General features: G+C 39.2%; 1 protein-coding gene across 5 annotated transcripts in view; it reads left to right on the forward strand.

The window, feature by feature from the left end:
- VTI1A (vesicle transport through interaction with t-SNAREs 1A) overlaps positions 1–26,578 on the forward strand; it is a 277,532-nt gene that overhangs the window by 210,038 nt on the left and 40,916 nt on the right. The window contains exon 9 of one of the 5 annotated variants that reach the window (XM_074875295.1): positions 15,072–15,193. The exons of the other annotated variants lie outside the window; for them this stretch is intronic. Coding sequence (XP_074731396.1) covers positions 15,072–15,102 — 31 coding nt within the window. The 3' untranslated portion in view covers positions 15,103–15,193. Of the gene's footprint in view, positions 1–15,071; positions 15,194–26,578 lie in introns of those variants that run through there. 5 annotated transcript variants of the gene reach the window in all.

The raw sequence follows: 26,578 nt of genomic DNA on the forward strand, positions 1-26,578 counted from the left end.
CCCCTGAGATAGAACAAAAGGCCAGTTGTTTTAGCACAATCCTTTAAAATATAAAGTTCTGGAGAACGCGCAGAATGCTTGGGCAAGGGAGAACGAGCAAGGCAATCTATCCTAAGAGAGATTGCCTTTTTACTGGAAGAGACCACAGAAGAGAGAGGCTTTCTGCACAAGAGGAGGGGAAACCATGATTCAGTAAGTTATGTGGTGCAGTTCCATCTTAGAGAAATCTAGTCTAAGCCTAGAGAGTACCACAACATGGTACTTCAGTGACATGCAAAAAGCTGTACCTGCTTTTATAGTGCTCCCATGCATTTTTTTGTGAACGCAGAATGGGAGAGCAAATTAAATACAAAAGCTTGAATGCATTTGCTACAGGTCTTCCCATGCCCCTGAAGAGTGATGCATCATAAACTGCTAAGCAGGTGGGAGTTCTGGGCACTGGGGTGCACTGAGCTACTGGGCAATCTTGATATCTTAATAGTGGTCCTGGTCCAACAGCCCCTCTGCCTTATTGTCCTGCTTGTGTAAGGAGGACACTAGGTGCAGTGTCTCCATATAGGAGGAACCACAGTTTGACAGTCTGTTGCAGTTTAATCTGCAAGATTAAAAGTAATACACACTGGTAATACATAGTAGAAGTCATCAAAAGAATTGTTACTGGGACTGTGACGTGCAAACCGCTGTTCTAAAGTACCAGTTATAGTTAATTTCTTTGTTTTACTTTTTATATGCATTAATTGGCAACAGAGAACTGGATTGTGCCATCTAGCAATAAAACACCAGACTGGAATATGTAATCTGGCTGGACTTTTTTCTCTCTCTTCACTATATGAAATGTGTTTTCTGCTATTTTTTTTTCCCGGTTTTTGAAGTCAAGGTGACAATTCTCACAAAGTAATGGGAAATCTTAGATTTAAAATCTGTAAATGAAAGATATATTCAGGTACTTCTGTTGTCATTATTAACACATCACTTCTATATTAGATGATTAAAAATAAGTCAAACTATCAAATACATATCATTTAAAAATAAACACATTTTTAGAATACCACCCATTTTGCTAGGTCATAAAAAGACAGAATGTTTCAGGTGTTGTCATCACATTCAGAAACACCTTATTTGAGAGAGAAGATTCAAGAGTTGCCAGTTTATGTGTACTGCTATTCTTTTAGCATAAGAGAACAAGAATAGCGTTTGTTAAAGAAAACTGTTTAAGCTGGAATAGTTCCCATATAAAACAGCCTCTAAAAAGTTCCATGTAAAAGTTCAATTTTTGTTTTCTATCAAAATCAGATGGCACAGCCTGTCATGGGAAAATAACTAAGACATTTGGAGGCCCTCAAGTGGTGGGGGGAAGATGTATGGCAGTTATTCCATCCTTGGATTAGAGGATGCAGCTAGGTAAAAGTAATAGTCTCCAATGGATTTCTTAGACTCATCTAGATTGCCTTCTTATGTAATCTAGGGTAATTCTGAATATACTCTAATTTGTTTTAGGAAATCAAACCAGACTAGTGACTATAAACACCCTTTTACATCCCGTTCTAGTAGCTTTCTCAGTAAATGCTCATTTGCAATCACAAAGACTGGAGGATCCCTGTAACTTGGAGAAATGGGTAATTGTGATTGTCTCATAGCAGGTCCCATGTTTTTAATTCTTAATGTGGTTTTATTATCTTAAATCTTGTATCATTGCTGCTGCAAAAATTTAATGACTTGGAGATTGGTTACAAATCCATTTTTAATTGGCTTTTTTAGTGACCAAGAAAGGGAGAGGGCTGTGGAAAACTGGTGATTTTGTACACATTTTAATGATGCTCCTAAAGAACTAGGTGAAAAATGGTATCTCTTTTCAAGGAAATTTGCTTGCCTTTATTGTTTCTATTTACAAGATGCCTTTTTTGTTGTTCCATGTGTGCTTTACTTCTGGTTTTAAATTGTGGTGTTTACCTACCCAACAGGGCAAAGCCAAGCTACCATTACTCCTGTGTGAAAATTATTTTATTTAGCCAGCAACTAGCAACAGCAAAAATGTAAACCACTGGCTTACTCTGAGTAGTCAGAACCGCAAAGGCAGGTAAAAGCCAGTTAAAATTTCACACTTGGCCACATGGTGAATTTTTGAGAACGTCAGCTGTTTGAGGTGTAAGAACATCTGTGATTGTCAACAGTTCATTAGAAAATTACTGCCAGTAGAAAAATGCCAGCCCCGCCCCCCCCCTCTTCCCAAAAGCAATTTGATTCCTGATGTTCTGCTTGTCCTCTGTATCAATTTACTTCGTTCACAGAGAGGCAAAATTTGCAACAAATTTTTCTTCTGTGTTTCCCTCATAGTACAATGATCTAACATCATTATGCACTCTTTACTTATACTGGGTTTGGATATGCCATTGTTTCTTGGACAATAAAAACATAGTTTGCCTAGCAGTCATCACATACGTTAAATCTTTGCAATATGTGTATTACATTCCTGTGTCATATTCCTTGGACAGAGCCTGGGTAAATTCCTTTGGCTCGAGTTTTGACATGATGGTTGTAATAACTGAGAAAGCTTCCATTAATAACTGGTCAGAGCACTAAGTTAATACTTTATCAGAATCCTTTGCAGTATTTGGATGATATCGATCTCTAGTGTGGGACTGCCTGGAGTTTGCACATTAGATCAAAAATATGCTGAAGTCAGGAGCAATGAACCATTTTTATGCTTACAGAAAAAGGAAAGAAAAAAGATGGCATGCTCGATCAGACCTGTCTGTGCAGGGAACCTAAGACAGGCTGTAAGTCTGGCTGTAGGATCTTCTTGAGCTGTGCAGGGCTGTTGCTACTTGGATTCTTCTTCTCTTTGAATTTTTGGCTGCCTGCAGCAGAATTTCCATTGCTGACATTGTCTCTGTGCCACATAGCAAGGGGTAGGAGAATGGTCTACTATTTAGTATTTCTTTCTCACATGTTTCTGCAGCTCCCCCTTATTTCTTTTCTTGTATTTGGCTATAGACCTGAGAGTGAGATCACACATGTGTAGAATGAGAGCTGTAGAAACACATTACTCGGCCGTATTTAGTGCCAGTATTTGAAAGTGCCAAATTGCTTTTTGGGTTTTCAGTATCACATGTTCAAGACGTCACAGGCTACTACTATTCATTGCTATCTACTCCTTGCAGCACTCACGTAATTTTTATAAATACTTTCACAGATGAACATACCCTTTTAGCTACAGGATGTTGATGGCATTGACCTATCATATAGAAACAATATAGTGCTTCTGATCCAGTGGTTCTGAGTTTGTAGACTTCTCTATTAGACATTTGAAATGAGCCAATTATAAAAGCAAAGATATCTTAACCATGACACTTGTTCATTGTTTTTGTCCTCAGCAGTACTGTGTACACTCTCTTCATAATTAAAGGCTTTACTGAGTAAAGATTCCCAGCAGTCACCCTGGAATTGGATTAACAGCACAAGAAACTCCCCCTTGCTAACCACATGATCAGTCCCTTTATATCTTCCCATATACAAGCCCTTCTCAATTTGTTTAAATTAATTTCTGTAATTTGGCTCTGTGGACTTGAAGAAATCTAGCCAGGTTTTATTTAGAAGTATAGTGGTGCATAGTCTCCATCTGAAATTAGGGCCATGTTGTACAATTGTCATATAAACACAAATTAAGAGAAATCCTCTGCACTGATGAGTTAATAATCTTGATTGTCAAGACAAAGAACAGGAGAAAGGAGTGGTATTTTCTCTGCTCTACAGTCCAGATGTACAGATTGTAGCTTGCCAAAGGTGATGCAGAGAATGCATTCCAACATTGAGAACTGAACCTTGATTTCCCGTATCCGAATATAAAATCGTAGAATGGTTTGGGTTGGAAGGGACCTTAAAGATCATCCAGTTCCAACCCCCTGCCATGGGCAGGGACACCTTCCACTAGACCAGGTTGCTCAAAGCCCCGTCCAACCTGGCCTTGAACCCTTCCAGGGAGGGGGCAGCCACAGCCTCTCTGGGCAACCTGTGCCAGTGCCTCACCACCCTAGTAGAGAACTTCTTCCTTCTATCTAATCTAAATCTACCCTCTTACAGTTTAAAACCATTACCCCTCGTCCTATCCCTACAGTCCCTGATAAAAAGAGTCCCTCCCCATCTTTCCTGCAGGCGCCCTTTAAGTACTGGAAGGCTGCTATAAGGTCTCCCTGGAACATTGTTTTCTCCAGGCTGAACAATCCCAACTCTCTCAGCCTGTCCTCATAGGGGAGGTGCTCCAGCCCCCTGAACATCTTTGTGGTCTCCTCTGAACGTGCTCAAGGAGGTCCATGTTCTTATGTTGGGGGCCCCAGTACTGCAGGTGGGGTCTTAAGGGAGCGAAGTAGAGGGGGAGAATCACCTCCCTTGACCTGCTGGCCACCCTTCTTTTGATGCAGTCCAGGATATGGTTGACTTTCTAGGCTGCGACCACACATTGCTGCCTCATATTCAGTTTTCCATCCACTAATACCCCCAACTCCTTCTCTGCAGGGCTGCTCACAATTCACTCATCACCCAGCCTGTATTTGTGCATGGAATTGCCTTGACCCATGTGCAGGACCTTGCGCTTGGTGGCCTTGTTGAACTTCATGACGTTCACATGGGCCCACCTCTCAAGCATGTCAACTGCACTACACAGCTTAGTGTCATCATATGCTGTCTTAATTACAAGACTGACTTCTATCTTATTAGTCATTATAAACTCTGCAATCATTTGAGGTTGATACTGTACCAGGCCATGTATTGTCACGGAAGCAGTATAGCTAACGTTAAACTGCATTTCTCTTTACCTGCAGATGTATGAAAACAAGTACATTTTGTCTTCCTGAATTACAAACTGCATCCTTGCTACACTGGTAGAAAAGAAAAGATCATTTTAGTATATCTGTGTTTTAAAGCTGCTGTCTGGTTCAGCATCTCCCAGCAGTCTCCATCCATTTCTAGGATCATCTTTGTGTTAATAGTATAAATATGCTTGCCTGAGTCATGCTGTACGACTTGGTTGTATTCGTTGTCTTTTGGGAAAAGTTTTTCTTTCTTTAGGCTCATATGAATCTGCCATTTTCATGTGAGGTGATTTATATTTGGGTATTCTCTTAAGTGGATATCTTGGGTGTGAAGGAGTGACAGTGCAAAGACTTTAAATTTAACCTTTGTTGGAGATATAAGCTGAACAGCCAAACACTGTACCGAGCCAACCGTTCTGTGGCATCAGCTCTGCCACAGGGACAGAAATGTCATGCCAAGGGGAAGTGACCAAGGACTGGCATGGCAGAGGAGGACAGTGAATCTGAAAGGCAGCTCAGGGAAATTTGTGGCAGAGCCCTCAGAGCATCACCAGAATGAAGAGCTGTGCAAGAGCTCTGCAGTCAGTGTCACAGGCCCATTCATGGCCGTGATCAAATCACAGGTCACCCACATTGTTAGGGACCACATCGGAGCTTGTCATGTCTGGGTACCACACTGGTTCTGGTTGGATTACTAACAGTGGGGGGGGAAAAAATGTCTGGAGTGTGGATGAGCCCTGTGTATGTGGGAGTGAGGGACCCAGGCTGAGTTTCCACCCTGAAAACTGCAGAAGCAGTTGGGAAAGTCAAGTGCAGTGAGATCTCTGATAACCAGCACAGCCCCTCCTCCCGAAGCCATTCGAAGACACGCAGTGGGAACACTTTCTAAGAGAGCACTTGCAGTCATCGTGTGTTTTTTGGACACCATATCAAGACCAGAGGCTGTATACCTCTTGTGCTGTAATTTGTACCTTAATGGTAATGAATTGGGTTGGGACCTCTTGAGATAGACATGATATTCCTGTAACAATAAGATTCTAAAATGTTAATTTTTTCTGTGAGATTTGAAGGTGAGAAAAGACTGTTGATGCACTTTGTATACTGTTGATATAACTTATAAATACTGGCTGATATCTTTCACAAAAAAATCTAATTTCCAGATTTGGGGTTTATTTTGTTATGAAAAATAATGACAGTATGAAGGTGGCTCTTTAAATATCTTACAAAAGGACACAATAGTGCTCCCTGTGCTTGGACAATGTATTTTTTTTTTACTTTCTTGGGAACGGTGGCGAAAGGAAGAGGAAATTGAAGAGACATATAAAAATGTCAATTCTAGTTCAAAAGTTACACAAGCAACCACTCTTGACCAAGGCGTTGAATTATAAAGTTTGATATTCCATAAAGCTAAATAATCGGAAGTAATGCTGCCAATAAAAGACATTCATTTATTTACTCGAGGTGCTCATTGTTAGCACTAATAATACATTTCAACATATTGAAATTGCCAGATAATTCTTTTGTGACTTTTATGCTGGATGATATTGTTATTTAAATGAACCTGCAGACCGCACTGTAATGAAGAAATGCATGTTTTGCCTAACAGTTATCAACCAGCATTCCAGCAAAATGACAATTTTTACCTCCATTCATTCTGAGGGGAAGCTGGGGGTCACTGTTTTCAATATGGACCTTTTAAAAGCCTTTCAGCAGTGAATAATTATAAGCTACAGCTTCTGAAATTACCTGTATTCACTGTAGGGAAGAAGAAACTTTTATCTTTTGTAATGAAGTACACTTGCTCATTCAAACTTTGTAAGACTTCCTTAAAATGGCAGTTGCATTGTGCTGATTTAGTATTAGGTGGAGTAATAAAATAAATTTATTTTTAAATATACGATACCCTTGTTTATTCAATTTTACTTTTCTCGAATTTTGGATCCATCTTGTCAAATAATACAGATGGAAAAAATGTGAGCTCTTGTGTAAATAACCTTATCTGTACAAATTGCTGTTTACTAAAACAAATGTTACTTCATTTGCAGTTTCAAATTCATTTTGCACTTTCATTTGAAGATTGGGGTTTGAAACTGTTTTGGTCATGCTAATTTTTCTATATTAAGTTTAGAAAAAAGATTTTCTTTTTTATAGTTCAAAACTACGCAGAAGATAGGGATTGGAAATATGGCTTGCAGCAATGGGCTTTGGACTTCTCTCTTTGTTCTTAAAAACAAACAGGTTGGCAATATTCATTGGTGTAAAGAAACAGAAAAGTCATTATTTGGGGAGTAATTTTAAAAAAACGATATACAATAATTTGTTAATTATTGCCAGAAAAAAGCATGCAGCTTTACTTCTGAAAATGTACGTTCCGGTTAATGAAAAACATTACCCTGCAGCCTCTGTGGGATTTTTTCCACTTGTAAAAGTGTTTGGTTTTTTTTAAATGAAGAAACTGATCCCACACTTTCCTAAATGGGATTTTTAGGCAAGGGCTAATTCAAGCCTCACCCTCAGACAATGAGCAAGCACAAAGTTAAAGGTTGAGAGTTTTGCTTTTGAATTCTGCATATTTACTTTTAGAGTAAAAATACCTTCTTTTTTCTTTTTTAACTAAATGGCAGATTGCAAATTGGGTTGATTGTTTCAGTCAAAGATGTCTTTCCTGTACTTTGAATAATTCAGAGACTTTATTTCCCGACTCAGAAGTCATCTTTCCTGTCCTGTACAGCACCAACCCACTTCTGTTAGCAGCATTCAAAAACCATTTCATCTGTAAAATAAAACCTAGCTTTGTAAATAAGATAATTTCACAGTAGCTAAAAGTTTTAATCCTGCCTATGAAGCTGTTTAGACTGAATGATGCTGCTCTATTATTTGTCCAACAAGGGTGGGAGAGGAGGCAGTGGAAATAGCAACCTGATAGTTAGATGATGTTGCTATTAAAGCTGTGCTTTTTTAACTCATGGTAACTGTATTAATGGATGGGTAACCAGGTAGTTTGTAGCTCTGTATGTCTATCACCCAACTTGCTAAATATTTATTAGACCAGAATTTTGCCTGTGTATTAGTCATATTTAAATATGGGCTGTATGTTCAGTACTCTCGAGAGTCTGACCCGTATTTCATTCAACTGTTCAGTAAACTTTCTGTCTTCTGTCCATGTACTCAGGCTCTCAAGCTATGGTAACACATGCAACTAAGTGTCTAGAAAAGCACACATAATCCTTATTATATCTCCAGCAATTTTTTTGTGCTATGAAATAGTTAGGACCAGGACCATTAGGCAGTGTACAAATAATAGAGCAAAGAGTTGCCCCCTCCAGAGAATTTACATCCAGATGGCCGAGGCATATACAGATATTTTCTCAGGGTAACAAGTTGCCTCATGTCAGCTAACAGGAATATGCATTCTCAGCAAATGCAGAGTAATTCAAGCTGATTTAGCCCTTTCTCCTGTGATAACTTTTAAACCCAACGACAGGAGACAACAGGTGGATATGAGCAGGTGGGGAAGCACAAGGAGTGAATAAGAAGGTCAGCTTCATAGGTAGTGGACTCAATATTGCAGCAGCACAGCCATTGTCAAGCTTTTTTTCTGGCATCAGAGTTAAGAGGAGGCTTGAGAGGGGATTTGAAGGAGGATAACGAGGCAGCTTTGTGGACATGAACAAGGAGCTCTACCCAAGCATGGGGGCAGCAGGGGAGAAAGCACAAAGATCCTTGCTTGAAAAGGTAACAAATGGGTGATGGAGCCTACTGTCAGGGGCTAACTGGAGGTGGGAGCTCTCCCCTCTGGAATAAATGAATGAGAATAGGTTGGGAGGGGATTAGGCTGAGAATGCTTTGAAAGAAGAAGCAAGTAGATTATGTTTATATAACAGAAAAAGGGAAACCACAGCAAAGAGGAGTAACAATGGTCAAAGTGATGAGCAAAGAAAATGCCAATATCAAAAATATTCTTCAAGCTTTTCCAAAGCTGCTCTTTCAATAAGCAGAAGGAAGAGGTACATTGTAACAATGGCTTTGTATGCATCCCCATCATAACCAACTCCTCACAGTTGCTTTCTGAAACTCAGGAATTATAACTAGAAATTTTCTAAGCCTGGCATCTACCTTTGAGGTGAACAGTTATATTGCCTGAGCCAGAAGAATTTTCTTGTTCTTTATTATAAGGAAATAGGTCAAAAGTATACTTTGTTTCTGGAAGCAAAAAGTCACTGGTCTCTTTGTTTTAATTTTTCAAGTTATTACAAGAATGGACTCATTGCTTTGTTGATTTGTCATAATAATTTAAAATTCAGCTTTACAGATTTCTCAGTCTGTTAAAAACACTGGTTTTGTTATGTCCTCAGATGTGCAGTTTTCATTATTCGCTTCTGAAAAAAATTACTGACTTTTTTTAAAAGGGTGTTTACTACCAGGCAGTCTTATAGCAAAGCACATATCTGTCCTTAGGCAACCATATTCCTCAAAATCTGAAAAAAACCCATAACTGAGGGTATACTGTATTCTTATATGAACCATCTGTTGTTGATGGAAAGGCAAGAACAGATGATCTGAACCGGCCTGTTAGTGCAATAGCAGCATAATTCTGTCCTGGATTGGAGAGCCAGGATTTAGCTTGACCTCAACACTTCTGTCCTCTGTGCCACTGGAGACCAGTGGGGTATACTGGTGCATCCATCCTTCTTGGGAAGGGCACAGCCAGCACTACTGCTCACATGGCCATTGCCAACTCGTATCCATATTGCTATGTTGAAGGTCATTCCTTAAGTCTTTTGTTTTTGCCTCCTGCACAGAAGACACATCTGCAGTTTGTTAGCAAGAGAAAATAGAAAAGGTTGGTGTCAGTGCTGCTGAATGGATGAATTTAACAGTGAATAGTAAACTGTGCTGGGATGTTTCAATGCCAGGGTGGCCTTATTACTGTACATACTTACAGAGGATTTTATAATCAGTTGCAAAGCTGTATGATGGTTTTGACGTGTGACATATATACAAGGGTGCACTAATCACTGATTTAATATAATGCTTAGCCCTGTTGTGAACACTGTCATTTGTGTAGTGCACAAATCATATTAAGCCAACCACCAGCTATAATTTTGGAAATTGGTGGAATATTCCTATAAAGAAGCACAAAGGATTGTAAAGATTGAATAAGTTCATTGTCTTAGTGACCAGTTGGGGAGGGGGAGGCCGTCCTCTTTAATTTTTTCTTCTTTTAAAAATACTTTGTGGTTCAGCAGCACAGACACTGCATATCTTTGTATCCCCAAACAGTCACCATGTTAATAGCTGTTTGCTAGCTGTGGTCAGTTAATTTAAAAAAGCTGGCACACTGGTATTATAGGTCGCAATAGATTATTCTTGAATCAAATGTAGTATTGTTGCTTCAAACCAAACCCCCAGCCATGACAAAATTCATTATAGCTCTTAATTTATAATAGTGTTTGAAAGGATGAACCTGAGATGATATGAAAGGAGATTCAGTTTCTTAAAATTTTCTCAAGCTATGCACCATCGTGTTCCCACTTTGCTCTTGCTATATGTGTAGACTCAGGAAGGGTTACTGTTGGTTCGGGAATCTAGCACTTTGTTTTGTTGCAAATATGAAAATAGATTATAAAATGTTCACTGACATGATGAACATGGTTGCAGTCCTAGAATATATTTCACCCCTGAATGTATGTTATATACATTTCTATTATGCACATAAATGCAAGGGAGTCAATCTAAAATATGTTTTATTCAACATACTGCAGTGGCACAAAAACTCCAGGCCCATCCCTGACTCAGTCAGTCACTGGAAGCCTATCAATGCATTGGAGGGTAACTAGGCTCTCAAAACTCACTTGTCCTGCAATAGCCATCATACTCCAGGTGTTGACTGATATGCCAAGTGGCATCACTCTCTGACAAGAGCCTCAACTATACTTTTCAGACTGAAATAAAGAGTCTGGGGGGAGCTCAAAAGCTTGAGAGGCAATTGCTAGCTGCTAGAATAAAAAGCTGAGTTGGGACACAGCAGTTTCCCCACATTAGTGGCAGTGAAATATTATGGCTTCCAGTCCGGTGTGAGCAGTGGGTTTGAGAGATGATATGCCCAATCTCCAATTCTCGTTTTTGGAAAGTCCTGAGTCCTGCGGATGTTATCTGATATACCCACATGCACAGATGAGCATGGTAGCACTTCAGGGTTGATAGGGAGAGATTTTTTTAGACTCCCTAAGAAAATCAACCATACAGCACTGATGTTGTTCCCTTTCCTACTACATTTGACAAAATTAGAGTTTCTGGTCAAAAGGAGAGAGAAAGAGCAATATACAGATCTAGTGTCCATTGCCCTTTTCTCGTCCATCCAAATAGTCACAGCCACAGGCTGTGTCTAGGGAAGCTGTGGGGAGTGGATTCAAATGTCTACTGCTATGAATAACTTGAATTTGAAAATTAATAATTACAGTAGGAGAAACAGAAAGGCCTTCCCTGGAAGAGTAAATAGATAGAAGATTTAGATGATGTGTGAATTGTTAGTCTTCAGTTTGAATTAGGGAACATGATCTTGATTTTTCAGATCACAGGGGACCGCAGTAATTATGGAGCTGTTGCCTTTTCTGGACTGGGACAAGTATGTGCCCATTTCTTCCCTGGTTTATCATATAAAAACAATTGGTTTGCAAGCTGATGGTGGGCTTGGAAAATTCTTGTAGGATGAGAAAATGGATTCCCAATCATTGCCATGTTTGAAGGTCAGAAAATTACCCTGTGCACCTCTGGACAGAATATTGTTTGCCATGTACTTGAAAGCCAGCACATACTTTCCCTATTCAACACATTAAGCAATGGAGACATAGTCCTATCACAGGACTTAAGCATCTGTGAGCGATACAGAAGTAAAATGTATACCAATTTAACTCCCCATGTTTGAATTCTAGATGCACATAACTGGCAAGTATTATGAAAAGGAAAAATATCAGTTCTTCAGGCCAGTGAGAAAATTCTTTAATGGTGAAGATTTCTGAAAACAAATGGATTGCTTCCATGAGGAATTTAGAATGAAAAATGTGATAAGTTATAGTTAGTCATTAACATTTATTGAGCATTCTACTTATTATTAGTGTTTCGTATACTTCTGGTTCAAACATTTCTTGGAAAAAGAGTGGAATAAGTGGGGTAACACTAACCAGATGGTCTTGTATGTGGAATTTCTAAAGCTTTTTGTGTACTTTATGTCAAAGATAACAAATCACACAGGTCAACAGCTAGTGTCAGCTAGTGAGAAATGATTGTACATTTGAAGGAAGAAAAGCTCTTGAGGTCTTAGTTGCATTGGTGTCAGGGATTCAATTTTGTGATTTTCACATGGAAATGAAGATGTTTCCAAGTAAGGCACACTGCAGAAGAAATGTTTAAAGAGAGGTTTGTTTAGATTCCAAAAACTAGGTTATCTTAGACACATTTAGGTTTAGGACATCTCCGTCTTGCTTTGCGTTTAATTATGTTTCTATTTTATCTTTGGCATCTGCAGAGAATAAAATATAGGAATTATTACGAATAGAGCTAGCTGATGAAAAATTAAGACTTTGCAATATTGTTTCTTTATATGCTGTTCTTAAAGTTAAAAAAATCAGAAGGAAAATCTGTGGTAAGTTTTGCTTTTTGATAAGTAGCTTCATATGCTTTAACATTTTGAGAGTCATACACTTGCTAAGAATATCTGTCTGATCTGTGGCTTATCTAAGTCATCCATCCCTCTAGTATCTTGCCAGGTCACTGTAGTCCTGCTGAAATATTTTAATACAGAATTTCATCCAAATAAATAAATAGTGTATGATGGTGCCATCTATAGCCTAGGCAGCTCAAGGGATTAGTAATTAGTTATATAGCCTTTTACTTTGGGATCGTTACTTAAGATCAGACTCAGAATGTCACTTCTAGCCACGGGCTTGGCAAGTTGAAACAGTGGTTTCTTTCTGATCCTTGTCAATGAGGTAATGTCTAAGTCATCTGGGGCAAAGTAGAAGTAGAAACTGAATTATAATTTAATTTCTAGAATTGATTTCTCAAACTCATTTTTATGTAAAGGCAATAGGGCAACTTTTTAACTACTGTCTACCTGTTCCATGAGTACAAATGAAATCAACTTCCAGATACATTAACCAGAAAACTTTCATTACCATTACATCAACTAAAGGAGACAAGTGTGGCATAGTTTCAAGTATATATGCCAAAGGTTGTTGCATCACAGAAAACAGCAGCAATGGGATGAGCAATTCAGAGATACTGATCTTTCTTTCATAAGACCATCTCCTTCTTATAGCTCAATAAATATATCTAGATAAAGATCCAGGAGCCACGAAACAGAAGTGCCCTTAAAACCGAATTGTTTACTTATGACCAGCTTCTAGACAGACTTCCAAGAAATGAACCATTCTGGAGAGAGCTTTACATGTATGCAGTCGTGGTCTTAACTTTTTGGTGTAAAGTTAAAACCTCAACAGCTTTGTTAGAGTTCTCATGTTCAAATCAATCTTGGGATTAGAAATTAGTTTGTTCCTGCAAAAGAGAACTTTTTAGTATTTCTGCTAAGGGTAAACCTTCTTTTCAAACACAGATGACATTTACCCTTTGAATAACTCCCCAGGCTAGGATTGTCTTGTCTAGAAGACACTTGCTGTTAGTGGCAGAAGAAATTTCACTTTTGACACATGTACGGTGAAGCAATGTAGAGGCTTATTCAGCATGGCATCTTCTATAGGTGAAGTATCCTTAAGCATTTTTCAAAGTGGTCCCATTTTCTAGAACCAGAGTTGGAGGAGGAGGAGGAAAGATGAGCTTCCTGGTGAAATTAAAGCAGATTCTTATGGACCAAATTGTGTTTTACTAATCATGTTAGCACCACTGGCTGTGAGGCAGGGTGGATGGAGAAGTGTGGGAGGATGGTATTGTGTGTGTTGTGTTATTTGTAATGTGAATGGTATTTGTGCTGTCTATTTCCATTGTCATGAAATGACCATGCACAATGCATTTATGGGTTCTCATTGCAATGACTGTACTCATCATACCTTACTTGCTGAACATAAAATGAAAGTGTTGCTTTCTAGTATGTGATAGTGCACTCTCACAGAGGCAGAGAGCCTATGTCATATTTGTTAAGCGATCAGTAAACCTACCTGGGTGACACTCACTCTTTCAATTTTGTGAAAAGCTATAAAATGTAAAGGGATTTTCTGAAACAGACTTTGAAAGAAACAGAAAAGAAAACAAGTTTTGCCTTGTATTGTTTTAGGTCTTTAAGTCATATTTTACTGATAATTTTAGATTAGTGGTAAAGATTGGATCAAGAAGTGACATGTCCTCTTTTCCATTATGTACATTTGTGAATAGTATTTTCTGTTGTGCACTTACATCTGTGCATGTATGATTTGGTTTATATGTGTGCACGCTTGTGCAAAGGTGTATCTCTAAAGGTGTTTAATTTTTGCTTATGATGTTAGATGTGCAATTCTCTCTCTTATATCCTTTTTTGAAATGTTTCTGGGATATATGTATAAAAATAGGGCAAGAGAGACCCTATTTTGTCTATAAAATGCCTGTCACATTTACCTAGTGTTATATTTAGACTGGAGCTGAAAAAATCACTAAAACAGGTACACAAAAGCTCCTGAAAGTAATTTAGTATGAGAGTTGATGCAGAGCCAGCGGCTCCCTGTTACAGTTCCTGGTCACTGACTAATGCACCGAGCTCCTCTGACGTGTGACCCGTTGACGTTGGCAGCTCATTTCTTCTCAGGCTGTTGCAGCACTGGCCTCTCCTCCCTAACTATACAGCCCGCGCCTTCCACGCACAACACGTGCACACACGTTCCACTTAGCCTCGCCCAGGCTGTGTGCCATCCCTTGCAGCTGCCTCCAATGTTTATTCCGGCTGGGAAATCCCATCGGTCCATGGGGAGAGGACTCGAGCACTGGGTTTGCATCTTGCAGGACCAGCAGGCAAGAGCACAAAGGGACGGTGCAAGTCCAGTGTTGCTCTGTTGAAGTCCAAGAACAACTCAGCTGTGGACTTAGAGAGAGTGGAATTGTACACAGGGAACAAGTTTGCTGTATAGTTTAAGTAAAAAGACAATTTTGTTTAGTTCAGTAACTCAGTTCAGATGACTTTACAAAATGTTATAAAGTTTTGAGGTACTGCAATCAAGGATCAGACAACAGACATGGTATTAAATGATTAATTGACAGGTATTTGTTTGGATTTTCTAGGGGTGGCCCACAGCCTGGAGGCTCTGCATAAACCTAGGAGTAGGGCTATCCTCTGCCCTGAAGAGCTTACCTTCTCAGCTCTGTTTCCAGATGTAGAAACCCAGTAATCCTGACTGAACGTCAGAAGTAAAAATTTAGATTGGGATGTTTGCAGTGTGAAATCTCTTGCTGATTTGAGCCCTGATCTTGTGAATACTTACAATTGTACTTATTGTTATGTAGATGCATACTCCCACTGAGTACTCCAAGTTGTATACATAAATGTTTTCATAAGTCTTAAAGATCTGGTTTGGTAAGCACAGGCACAACATATGTAATGCACAATCTCAGCTGCTTCTGAGATCCTGAATCTCTGCCTGGAAACAGATATAGCAAGCTTTAATATGAAACCTTTCTAGATTAAGTTTTTAGTATTATAAACTTGATTTATGTGTGTCAAGAACAGTTGGTTGAGATAAGTTGGAAGAAAATGTATCCCATCCATTAGCAAAGAATGCAATAATTAGGAAAGGAAGAGACCTGGCTCAGAATGTGTGATGTGACTCAGAATTGTGTCCTCGAATCATTATGCAGACAAAAAACCCCACCACTCGCTTCAGTGCGAGTTTTGCATGTGTAACAGCTGTCACAGTCAGACCATTAATCAGCTGAACCACCACACAGGTGGAGGATGAGAAACCACCTTCTGTGCTAGAGGTTGAACATAAAAATTATTTTTCATGGGGTCCGTCTGTCTGTGCTGCTGTAGCAATGCAAATCGCCAGTGTAGATCTCTTTCTTCACTGGCATAAGAAGTTTTTGTACAATTTACTCTTTCAAGCATAGAGGAAAAAAAATATAGATTGTAGTTAAATGCTAGAGACCATGATTTTGCTCTAAGATGTGTTTCTCCTGCTAAAACTATTGCAACAAAGACACACATATCTTATTTTACTTGATATATTAGTGTACTGTGAACTCATATCAATTGCACACAGTTAGTTAGATAAATAAACAGCTTACTTTTGATTGTGTGTGTTAAAGTACCCCAGGTTATTTTGCTAAATGACGTCATTTATCATTCCCTGCTGTGTATAATGACTATTTGTGAAAACTGAGGGTTTTCTTTTCTCTTCTGTCCACCCTCAACCCAAAAAAGAAAATAAAAAATGTAATCAGACTAAGCACATCCCTTGAAATATAGACACTTTCCACCTTCTCTCAGTTTGCATCATGTGATATGGCAAGACATCAAATGATACAAGGATATGTAATGTGACAATAAATGAAAGATAAATTAGAAGAATATTTTTGGGATAAACTGTTCCTTATTCAATTTGGATGATAAGAATTTAGTCTTAATTTCTGACATACTCATTTTATCAGCTAAATTTCCTAATTTGTATTATTACAGATAATTACCCACACGTATTTATTCTTAAAACTTTATTTGTTCAATTAGAAGGTAGATTTCAGCCTTTATCTTTGTAGGTAGCTGATCCAAGACAGTTTTATGTAAATGGCTTAATTAATTGGTACCCTTCAGTTGAAACAGCAACTTACAAAGGAAGTAATCCTTTTCGAGTGGCATAAGCTGTTTAAAAAAGGCAAAAAACCCACAATACTTTTCTCAGGCACCTTGGCACACAATTATAAGTTATTTGACAGAAGTAAATGTAATAAACTGCAAGGCTTCTTCCCAAATCATGTCTTTTCTATGTAATTAAAATAACATCAACCTTAAGTACATTGGCTCTGTAGTCTTCAAATCTACATTATTAAGAGACTTAATTATGCAGAATTACAAAACTTTCTTATAAATGGTTCAACATGTTGGTGGTAAAGATGTGATCTGTGTGGCCTACTTATTAAGTTTACAATCTCTCTCAAGCAATTAGTTGTTTCCAAGTGTTTGGTGTGTTGCTCTCCCTTTCAGGCTATCCTTGGAAAAGCCCCACAGTGCTGTTTAGAGGATGTGGTGACAGGACTTTTTCTTACGGCCGTCTGACAACAGCACTGATCGCTCCAAGTGACCGTCTGCCATCAGTGCTGCTGTTGCTGCAGCTGGGCTTGCTGGTTTTCAGCTACAAACTGGTGTCCTGACATACGGGCTAGAATGAATGAAAGGGAGTTTTGGGTATTCTCTCTCCTCCTGTCATGCACCAAGGCCCGTTTGTTGTAGAAGCCAAGTCTTCAAGCACTGTTTTCCCCGGTTCCATACTACTCTACAAGAGTAAGGGGCACTCCATAGTGGAATTAATTTGTAAAGCCCAAAAGAGGGTTGCTGAGATTCCCATATGTGATGATAGATCTCTGCCTTTCCTCAGCAGATCAAAATGGCCTTGATTCTGAGTGGTTACGTGGCACAGTGTGTACCTCTTTCTTAGTTTTATGCTTTTCCTTCATAAGAATGGTGGGAGAAATAATATATGAACCTTTTAAAAACAACCAATTCTTCATGTCATTGATAAGGGAAATTAAAAAATACACACTGCACCCACTTACCTCCTCTGCTGCTTGCTGTTATACTTGCTTCTGAACTTCATACCAAACTGGTGATCCTGGGGGAGGGGGGAGGAGGTGAGTGGATGAATGCATACATGTCTAGAAACGTGGCAAGTTTTCAGTAGAGATGCTCCTATGCTGTCCTCATTATTGTCCCATTTTATTTGGCAGAGTGACTCTTTTCCCCTTAAATGTGCAAGGGTTTAATTAATACATTCCAGTTGTCAAACCCAGTTCAGCTTGATGAGCAGGAGAGTGTAGAAAAGCTAGATTATTTGTTTGCATCACTAGGCAATGGGGAAATACCTCCTCCATTGGTTTTCTTTGCAAGTAGTGACAGCAGCGTTCTGACAGAGACAAAGGGATAAAAAATGTGCTGGAAGGACTAGAAGAATTAATTTGTAATAGATAATTGGATCTGTATGGCAATGATACGAGTTTGGAGGAAACTCAAGCAGAATAGCTCTCTAGGTTTTTATGTTTCACTCTCTTGTCAAAATAGTGTCTGCATGGCTTATGCATTTTAGTTTAAATAAGAATATACATATCTCACTTCCTTATTTAGCTGTCCCATCCATTGTCTGACAAAGGTCTCATGCTTATTTCTATTATTAGTTAAAACTCAAGAAATAAATGTTGCTGTTTGTTGGAAAAGTGGTGCAGTATTGCTGTTACTTTCCTCTCTTGCAAAAGTTAATTTTACTCTTGCACCAGCCTCTGAGACAACTGTCTTTTGTGTTTTGCAAGCCTCATCTTTGCTGACTGATCCTACAGCAGATCCTCAGAGAAGGGCGTAGTTCAGTGTTACAAGAGATTGTCTCATTCAGTGGAAGCATGGGTCCGTCCTGTGAGGGTATTGAATGTCAGGATTGAGACATCACTTGAGTTCAGTTCCACATAGAGCCAGTGATGGAAGCAGAATCTGTGGGGATGTACTCCCAACAACTCCGGCTGCTAAGGTGGGCTGATGGTGTCTGTACCAGTTGCAGATTTTTCAGAGTTGTTGAATTTGTCCCTAAATTTATCTAGGTGTAGTAATCAAGCCTAGAGGTCAGAGATCACCATGGCTGGTAACAGAACAAATAACAAATGGTGCTGGTGTGTTATTTAAAAAAAAAAAAAAAAGTTTTATTGGAGGGTGATCAACATTGTTCCCCTCCTTTTAAAAAGGTGTTATGGGTGATCCCTGAAATTATAAACCTGGGAGGCACCTCAGTATAAAGAAAGATGGTTGAGAGAATGATTAAAGATCAAGTTATAAAGGACCTAGATGAGGATAATATGATGGGGACAAATCAGCACGATTTCTATAGCCTGTCAGATTTCTTTGAAATAGTTAACAAATAATGGATAAAGGAGAACCAGTGGATATAATTTATTTAAACTTTCAAAAGGGTTGGATAAAGTCTTTTAAAGGAGGCAATTAAGGAATCTTGCTAACAATGGGGTAGGATGTAAAGTCTTGTCATGGATTTAAAACTGATTTAAAGACTGAAAGTTAAAAGTAAGATTAAATGCCCGTTTCTTACTGCTGGAAGGAGACAATAATGGGTGTTCAGAAGTGGGGCTAGGAATGGTAGACTTCGGGGTTTTTAACGTATATATTTTATTAAATTGCTATTGTGCATAGACTATAATTAGGTAGTATTCCCTAGGAAATACTGTAGTTTAGTATTAAGGATCTGTGTTATACAGACTGCTCTAGTGCTGTCATGCACTAGAGGAAAAGGAAAAGAAACAGGAAAATAGAGTGAACAATAGCAATAACGCTTCCCCCAAAAGATGCTTCTCCACTGAACAAACATTATCTGCTCATTGCACCACCTAATCTAAACTAGTGCAATTCATGAAACATACCAGCCCTGATCCAAGAACAAAATCAAATTTCAGTCTGAAATATCCAGAGAAGTTTTGTCCAGCCTTTGGTGAACTTGACACATCTGCCTATTTACTTCAGTTAGTCTTTGCTGCAGTGCATCTGTGATCTCTGCTGGTGCTGGCATCAAGGCACTCCATGGCCAAGGCAGCTCTCGCCTCAGGTAGGACTGGGAAGGAGAGCAGAAATTGTAGAATAGCTCTACAAACTAGGCTAGTTCAGACAACATAGTTTTCAATAAGATTTGTCACAGAAGAGGTAAAAGAAATCTATGCAGCAGAAATATGCATACAGTTAGAGTGAACTTGTAAGCCCTGAATCTGTCATAACTCATCAGGCTAGTGACACTGGTGCCATCCCACTCAGGTCCATGAGGACACCTCCAGGTGCAATAACTGAGAAAGAGATGGGAAGTTTTGCTCCATGCGGGGTGTGTCCTTATCTTCAAGAGACTGTCTGGCCCAGATAACAGCTATCCTCCCCCATCATCTAGCAAAGATGGAAGAATTTTCAGAACAATTAGAGATGTTGAGTAGGAAATTCCAAATGAGAAAAAATTAAAAACTGTGATTATTTAATATGGGGAGGAGAAGGGTGATCAGAGGCTTGCACTTACTCTCCTAAAAGTCAAAAGTCACCTGTATTTAATGGATGTGTGGAAGGAGAGGGTGTGGAGAACACTTTGCTCCCCTCGTAGTAGGAATCTCTTGGCATTGCTGCAGACAGCCAGTTTTTAAATCTTGTAGCAGGATGCATTATCATAAAAAGTATCGTGTAACAGAGTTAGCTAAGGTCTGCCTGGTACTGAATAATACCAAATAAAATCACTCATGGTAGTCACTCTACCCCCTGATTTCTGCACTTCCAATTTAGTATGCTCCTGATGAATGAGGCTATCAGGAATGAAACTGAATGCAGTGGACTATATTTAAACACGGTAGCAGAATGATATTTTGATGGTTAATTTCTTTGATCTTCTGTTGAATTTAAATTTGCCTACAGTGGTTTCCCAGTTTCAATTAGTACACAAAACAAACTTTGCGTATTTTCTGAGATTATGTTCTTCATTATACGTTGCTGTAGTTTTATGTGTTGTTGCCAAGAAATCTGCTTTTGACAAATTGCACAGGAGGCATTTTGAGATTGTGATGGAGTTGATTGAGTTTTGGCCAAATCCTGTACACTTTTATCACTGAAGACTGAAATACAGATGCTTGTTACACTAAAATATATAGAATTTGCTTTGGCCCTGAAAATCTGTGTCACGTTTTAAAATAACCAATTTGGGTACAATTTGAGTTAAGTGGCAAGTAAACAATGCAAATGAAACTGTTTTGTTAGCTAGAAAGTAATTGAAAATCTGCAACTAATTATAAATTGGCAATGTACAAGTCTCCAGGAAGCTGAAAGGAATATTTCACTGATATATTGTTTAGCTATATTCAAAATTAACTTACCCTGCACAGTTTGTGCAAGAGATTTTGTTGCTTATTGTAACTTTATTTTTGAAAAATGAAACAACTAGGATTTCATAAGAAAAAAAAAGTGTAATTTTAAAATCAAAGATAACTCTCCTTATGTTATATGATTTTTTTTTTTTATTTCACATGGGCCTTGAGCTTCAGCTTTTGTATGTAGGTTTGAATTTCTTCAGTGTTCGTCAGTATTCTAAGTTTTGATTGGCACCTTCATTGTGTTTTTCAACTCATCACCTCAACACATTTCTCGTGCATTAATGTAGCTGTACAATACCTTTGAGAAATAAGAATGTGTTGTCACATACAAGAAGAAATTCTTTGCTTGTATTTGGTTGAAAAAAGTGTGGGATTGGCTGGAAAGCATCTATTGTCAATGCCACCTAGATCTGTAACACTAGGAGCTAGTCAAAACACCCAGATAATTGTCATGTGGATTTGTGCTGCCAGAATGTGTGCCATGTGCAGACGTCAGGTTTTGGTGAACATCAGCTTTTGTTGTTGAAGAATTATTATTTAATAGGACCGTGTAAATACACAAGTTTTTTAAAAAGAGAATAAATCAATGTATTTACTACAACTCAGTTTAGCAACCCTTGATGTATATAACATAAGTCAAAAAGCATTTCACAGAATTTGGAGAAGGGAGGCGGCTGAAAATATTGGTCTTAGAATGCTCTGAAATATCCTTTATCCCAGAGCAGCAGGCCATGCTGGCAGGCTCAATACTACCTCTATTTTGGTCTTGTCACCAAAAGTCCCAAGAGTGTCCACAACAGGTAGGGACCCAAACTCTGTCCTCCTGCTAGAAATAAACATTTCAAGCTCATCCATACTCAGAGTTGTTCAGATAAGTTGCAAAAGATGTAAAGACTGGCAGGTTTTGGGGAGGAAAGGTAACACTGCAGTTACTGTTGTGTTATTCTGTATTATGCAAATGGACAAGCAAAAGGATATAAAGATTAAAAATTGCTTCCTTGATTCAGATAGAGTATCACCAGGAAGAGCCACAGGGAGAACTCTTGACTTACGGTGCCAGGCTGTCATCATTAAGTTGTATTCACCCACTTTGCAATTGCCTTCTCCGTATAAAGCATTTCACTGATATGTACTCTCCTTTAACAATCTTTGACTCGGAGAAATTTCAGACTTGAATTTTCTACAGTCCTGTGCTGTTCCTTCATAAACCGGTGTTGATTAAGTGAATCGTACATTCTTCCGATACTAAATTTTTAACATAGTCTTGTAGTCAACAACTAGTAGAGATATCTTTTGAAACTTCTGAAATACCATGTAGAAATGGTTCAGCACTGTTCAGTGATACAGTGTGGGCTCAGATATGATGCTTGAAAAACTGAGGCGGTGTTTCCTAGTTAGTCCCGTGCTGAGGAGATCTGGGCAGTCTGTCATTAAAAGGAAAACACTTTAGCCAAGGTGCAGGAATAAACCTCTTTTCTTTCTGCAGTAAACATTTCCAGACAGGTCCTTGTGGAAGTAGCTCCATTCATGCCATTTGGGACTCCAACCTGTGCGTACAGGTTGCAGGATGAAATCCATAAATACTAGGCTTAAAAAAGCAAATCTGCATCCAGAGCATTTTAATAAAAAGTTAGCTTGGGTCATGGGGAAGGAGGGTATAAAGCACTGGGGGAATGGAGAATATGAGTCATGGCATACAGACTGAAACAAATCTTTGAGCACGAATCACAATATAAAATGTTAAGGGCTTGATCCTGCCTTTGGCTATGCTGGTATGTATTGTTACATATCCCGCAAAATCGGCTGCTGTTACATGTTACGTAGTACTGTGCACCCACATAACTAACCTCTGAGCTCTAGATTTTCATAGTCTTTATTTTTTAAATCCTATAAATGCTGCTGGACTTGGCTTTTTAGAAAGTTGAACAGATGCAGCAAGATTTTCCTACACTTCCTACCCCTTTACAATCCCAAATAATTAGTGGATGTGTTGCATCTTTCAATAAAGACTTCTTAGAGAGCTGTTTGGTGAATAAGGCCACACAGAATGTGTCATTGTTGCTGCTGCAGGTTTTGAGTTTATTTGTATATTATGGGTACTGTATACCACATAATAATGAAAAGCTATATGCTCTGGTCTGCTGGTTTACTACACAGTCTGTGTGATTACAAATTGTTTGAATAACAGTGGACTATTGAAACTCTATCCAGATGTGCATGTTGCTAATTATGGGAATACCCACAAAGGCGGATTATCTCTTTTGTTACCATTTCCAACGCGTTTAAAAACAGGAAAGTGAAAAGCATGTAGGCAGCAAATAAGAAGTAGCTGTACATGTTGGAGATGAAGACTTTTCATAATTAATTCCCAGGGAAGAAAAACTCTTGACCTGGCAGAATGCATTTCTGGAGTGTAACCAGATGCAATTTAACACACAGGAGAGACATCCCAAAGTGACAGATTCTGAAACAGTCTCAAAACAAAAATGGCATAGCTTCATTCACAGCAGGGAAAGTCCAGGTAGAGAAAGGCTACCTGAGGAGACCAGTGGTAGGGAGGGGGGAACTGAGCTATTGTAAGTTTTCTGGCATACTTATTAAAAAATATTACAATAATATGATATGAGATTTTGGAAGGACAGGCAGGGGAAAATGTGATCTTGTCTTTCCAGAATTTAAGTAGTTTTCATTTAATGAGCTAGAGCACTGTCCAGAGGGGCCTTTAGGATGAACAGTTCTTGGAGTGTGAAGAACTCAGTGTGTTTCCAGGCACCACACTGGGATGACAATGTTTTCACATTGTCTTCCATAAGTGCCATCTCCTGGCTTTGGACAAGAGACAGACAACATCATGTCTAATCATAAAATAACCCTCGATCACTTTGTCCCTTCGCTTCATTTCATGAGTTGCCATGAATCGCATAGGAGATGAAATAGAGAAGGTAAGAGGAAAAAATGCCAGTGACAGAAATTCGGTGTGGGATCCAAACTGTTTGAGAAAAACATAGGAACAGATGAAAGAAAGGGTGTTGAGTTGCATAGCTACCTGTCTCCTTAACAGCTTGTGATGAGGAGATAAGTAGTTTAGCAACATTCACTCAAATTTAATTTTTTTTTTTTTCTTTTTTTCCCCAAAAGGTGGGGATTAAACTACAGAAAGTCTGGCTTTTGCAGCTTCTCTGGAAGAGAGAGAGGATATCTGTGTTCAGACTTAACCCCACTTTGTACAGTTTAATTTAAATAAAAATGATGAATTTCCTCCTGAGTGATTAATAGACAAGTGTGGTGACATACAGGAACTATGAGCTTGACCTTCTAGGTAAAGGATAACTGCTATGTTAAGTTGATTACACAATTTCCCCTGAATAAGTTGACAAGCAGTGAGCATGGTTTCTGTGACTTCTGGTCTTGTAAATGCACACTTACAAGTGATTTGCCTATTCCTCTGAAGCAAGACTTGTGTTATGTGTGACATGTGTTAAATAAATTCCAAATGGTCTAATGTGAGATCTGGAATCCCAGCAGCCGGGGTCTGTGCAAATGGGCTGGCCTGCCAGGGAATTGCAAAGTGTGAAATACTCTGAACTGGGACCCCAACTTATCAGAGAAATTTCACATCCTCTGAACATCTCAGAGGCTTATGAAGCAGGCTAATAATTTTCCCTCCTGCTCCTTGGACTTGTAGACTGAGTTCTTCTGTGTTACATGGAGTGAACCTTGCTTTCTTTTTTGTCAATGTTTCTTTCTCCCCCCAAAATTGAATGTTTCGAAGATGCTAAAACTATCCACATAGCGCACTGATAGGGCATTTACATAGCTACAGAATCAGCCTGCATGCCAACTAAAACCTATTGCATACTTCTTTTTTATCAAGCTTCAAAATCTACAATAGAGGACAACTGTTGGCATTCCCCTGGGCATGAAAAAAAGGAAAGGAGTATTGATGAGAAAGCAGTCATCTCCATAAGTTGCTCCTGTATTACACATGCAAGATTTCTCTATCAGAAGGTATGCGAGGAGGGAACCACTGCAAGGAATCACAAGTGTCTCTGCTGTGGGGTGCAAATAGACTGTCTTCCCTTGCCTGGTGTGCCGTATGAAAATAGCAAGTGAACTGGTGAGGAAGCAGCTGCAATGCAGTGGCAAGGACTCGGCATGGCAGAGCTGCTCCCACATGTGACATGGAGTGTCCCCTTCACAGGCAGGGCTAGCAGAGGGCTGTGGCCCATTGGCCACGTGACAGATGTGCCACTATGTAAGCTCAGTAATGAAGAGTGAACAGACTGCAGGGGAAGGTTCATACAAAGTAATCTTCATTTACTTAAAAAGAAAAATGCCGCTACTTGACTTCAAATTATTACTTTGGATCAAGCACATGCTAAAACCAGTTTCAGAAAACTACCTTGCCCAGTGCTTGACATCTGCTTTCCTCAGGGATCTGAGCACCTCTGACTCACTCAGTGAAGAAATGTGCTGTAGAATGATTTGGATTTGAAGGAAAAATGTCACACATGCTGCCTCTGTGGTTTTCCTTCACTTGGGGAGGTTTAGACACTCTCTCCTACCTCTCAGGAGGTCTAGTGAGCCATAAAACAAGCTTCCACATCCCATGGAGATCCCTCACCATATGTGCTGCCTATGGTCCTAAGGTCCCTATGTAAGTAGAAGAGCTCTCTTCCCAGCAGGGCTCTCCATCTCCAGCCTACTCCCAGTTTTTCTTTACTTCCCTTCAGGCTTCAAGCAGTGCTTTGCAATAGCTGGATCAGCACCAAATTCAGCCTATGTCCAGCAGAGTCCCTTTGACCCATTCCTGTCTGATTCAGCACATATCCAGTTTCCCAGGAGTTGTAAAACTCAGTAAATCACCTCCCACCTGCAAATCCCAATCCTCTGAAATTAGGGTCTCTCCCTTCAAAATCACTGGCCAGGTTTTGTTTCTGTAGTTTCTTTTTCTGTGCTTTGGAAAGCAAAGTACTTTGTCAGCAGGTTGGTGTGCTCCGCCCACAGTGAGGCAGTTTAATAACCCAAAACTTGAAACTCAGGACACTCCAACCCTGGTCAAGTCCATGACCCATGGGCTCAGAAGTGAGAGGAAATTGCAAATGCTACCTTTGCAGTGATGAATCATCATGGATAACTTTTTATCCTCCCTCTCTCTGTCCTTTGCATGAAGAAATTTTTTTTTTAAAGGATTCAATTGAAATATTGCCTGTCTCTTCCAGAAGGGAGGCTGCTGAAAAAGAGATGATCTTTGTGTAAGGCAGCATGCAATACAGTAGGTACACTAGGCTGTCTTGTCCTTTCTCTGTGATAAGCACTACACTGAAGTCTACTGTCATTTGTGTGTACGTGTGAATATCTTTCTGTAATGGAATAAGAGTGTTTGCAAAAATGGCTACTGAAGTGCCCAGCCAGTACACTTACTCCAGGAGAGTGACAGGATAAGAGAAGTGGCAGAAACAAAGATAGGAAAAGAGATTTTTGCACTAACAAGTGTGAACTGATAAGCTTGACCTGTATGGGAAATGTAGAGAATCCTTGGTGCACTTGTCAGGCCAAAATTAGCCGTGCCAATTTGTTTTCAGCAACACTGAGCTATGAGAACCCTTTACTTATTTTCTCATTTGTGGAAGAAAACTGCTGGCTCACTGCACTCCACTTATTCCTAGCAAGCTAACTCACTTAGGCATAAA

The sequence above is a fragment of the Strix uralensis genome, chromosome 7, assembly GCF_047716275.1.
Source record: "Strix uralensis isolate ZFMK-TIS-50842 chromosome 7, bStrUra1, whole genome shotgun sequence".
Classification (NCBI taxonomy): domain Eukaryota; kingdom Metazoa; phylum Chordata; class Aves; order Strigiformes; family Strigidae; genus Strix; species Strix uralensis.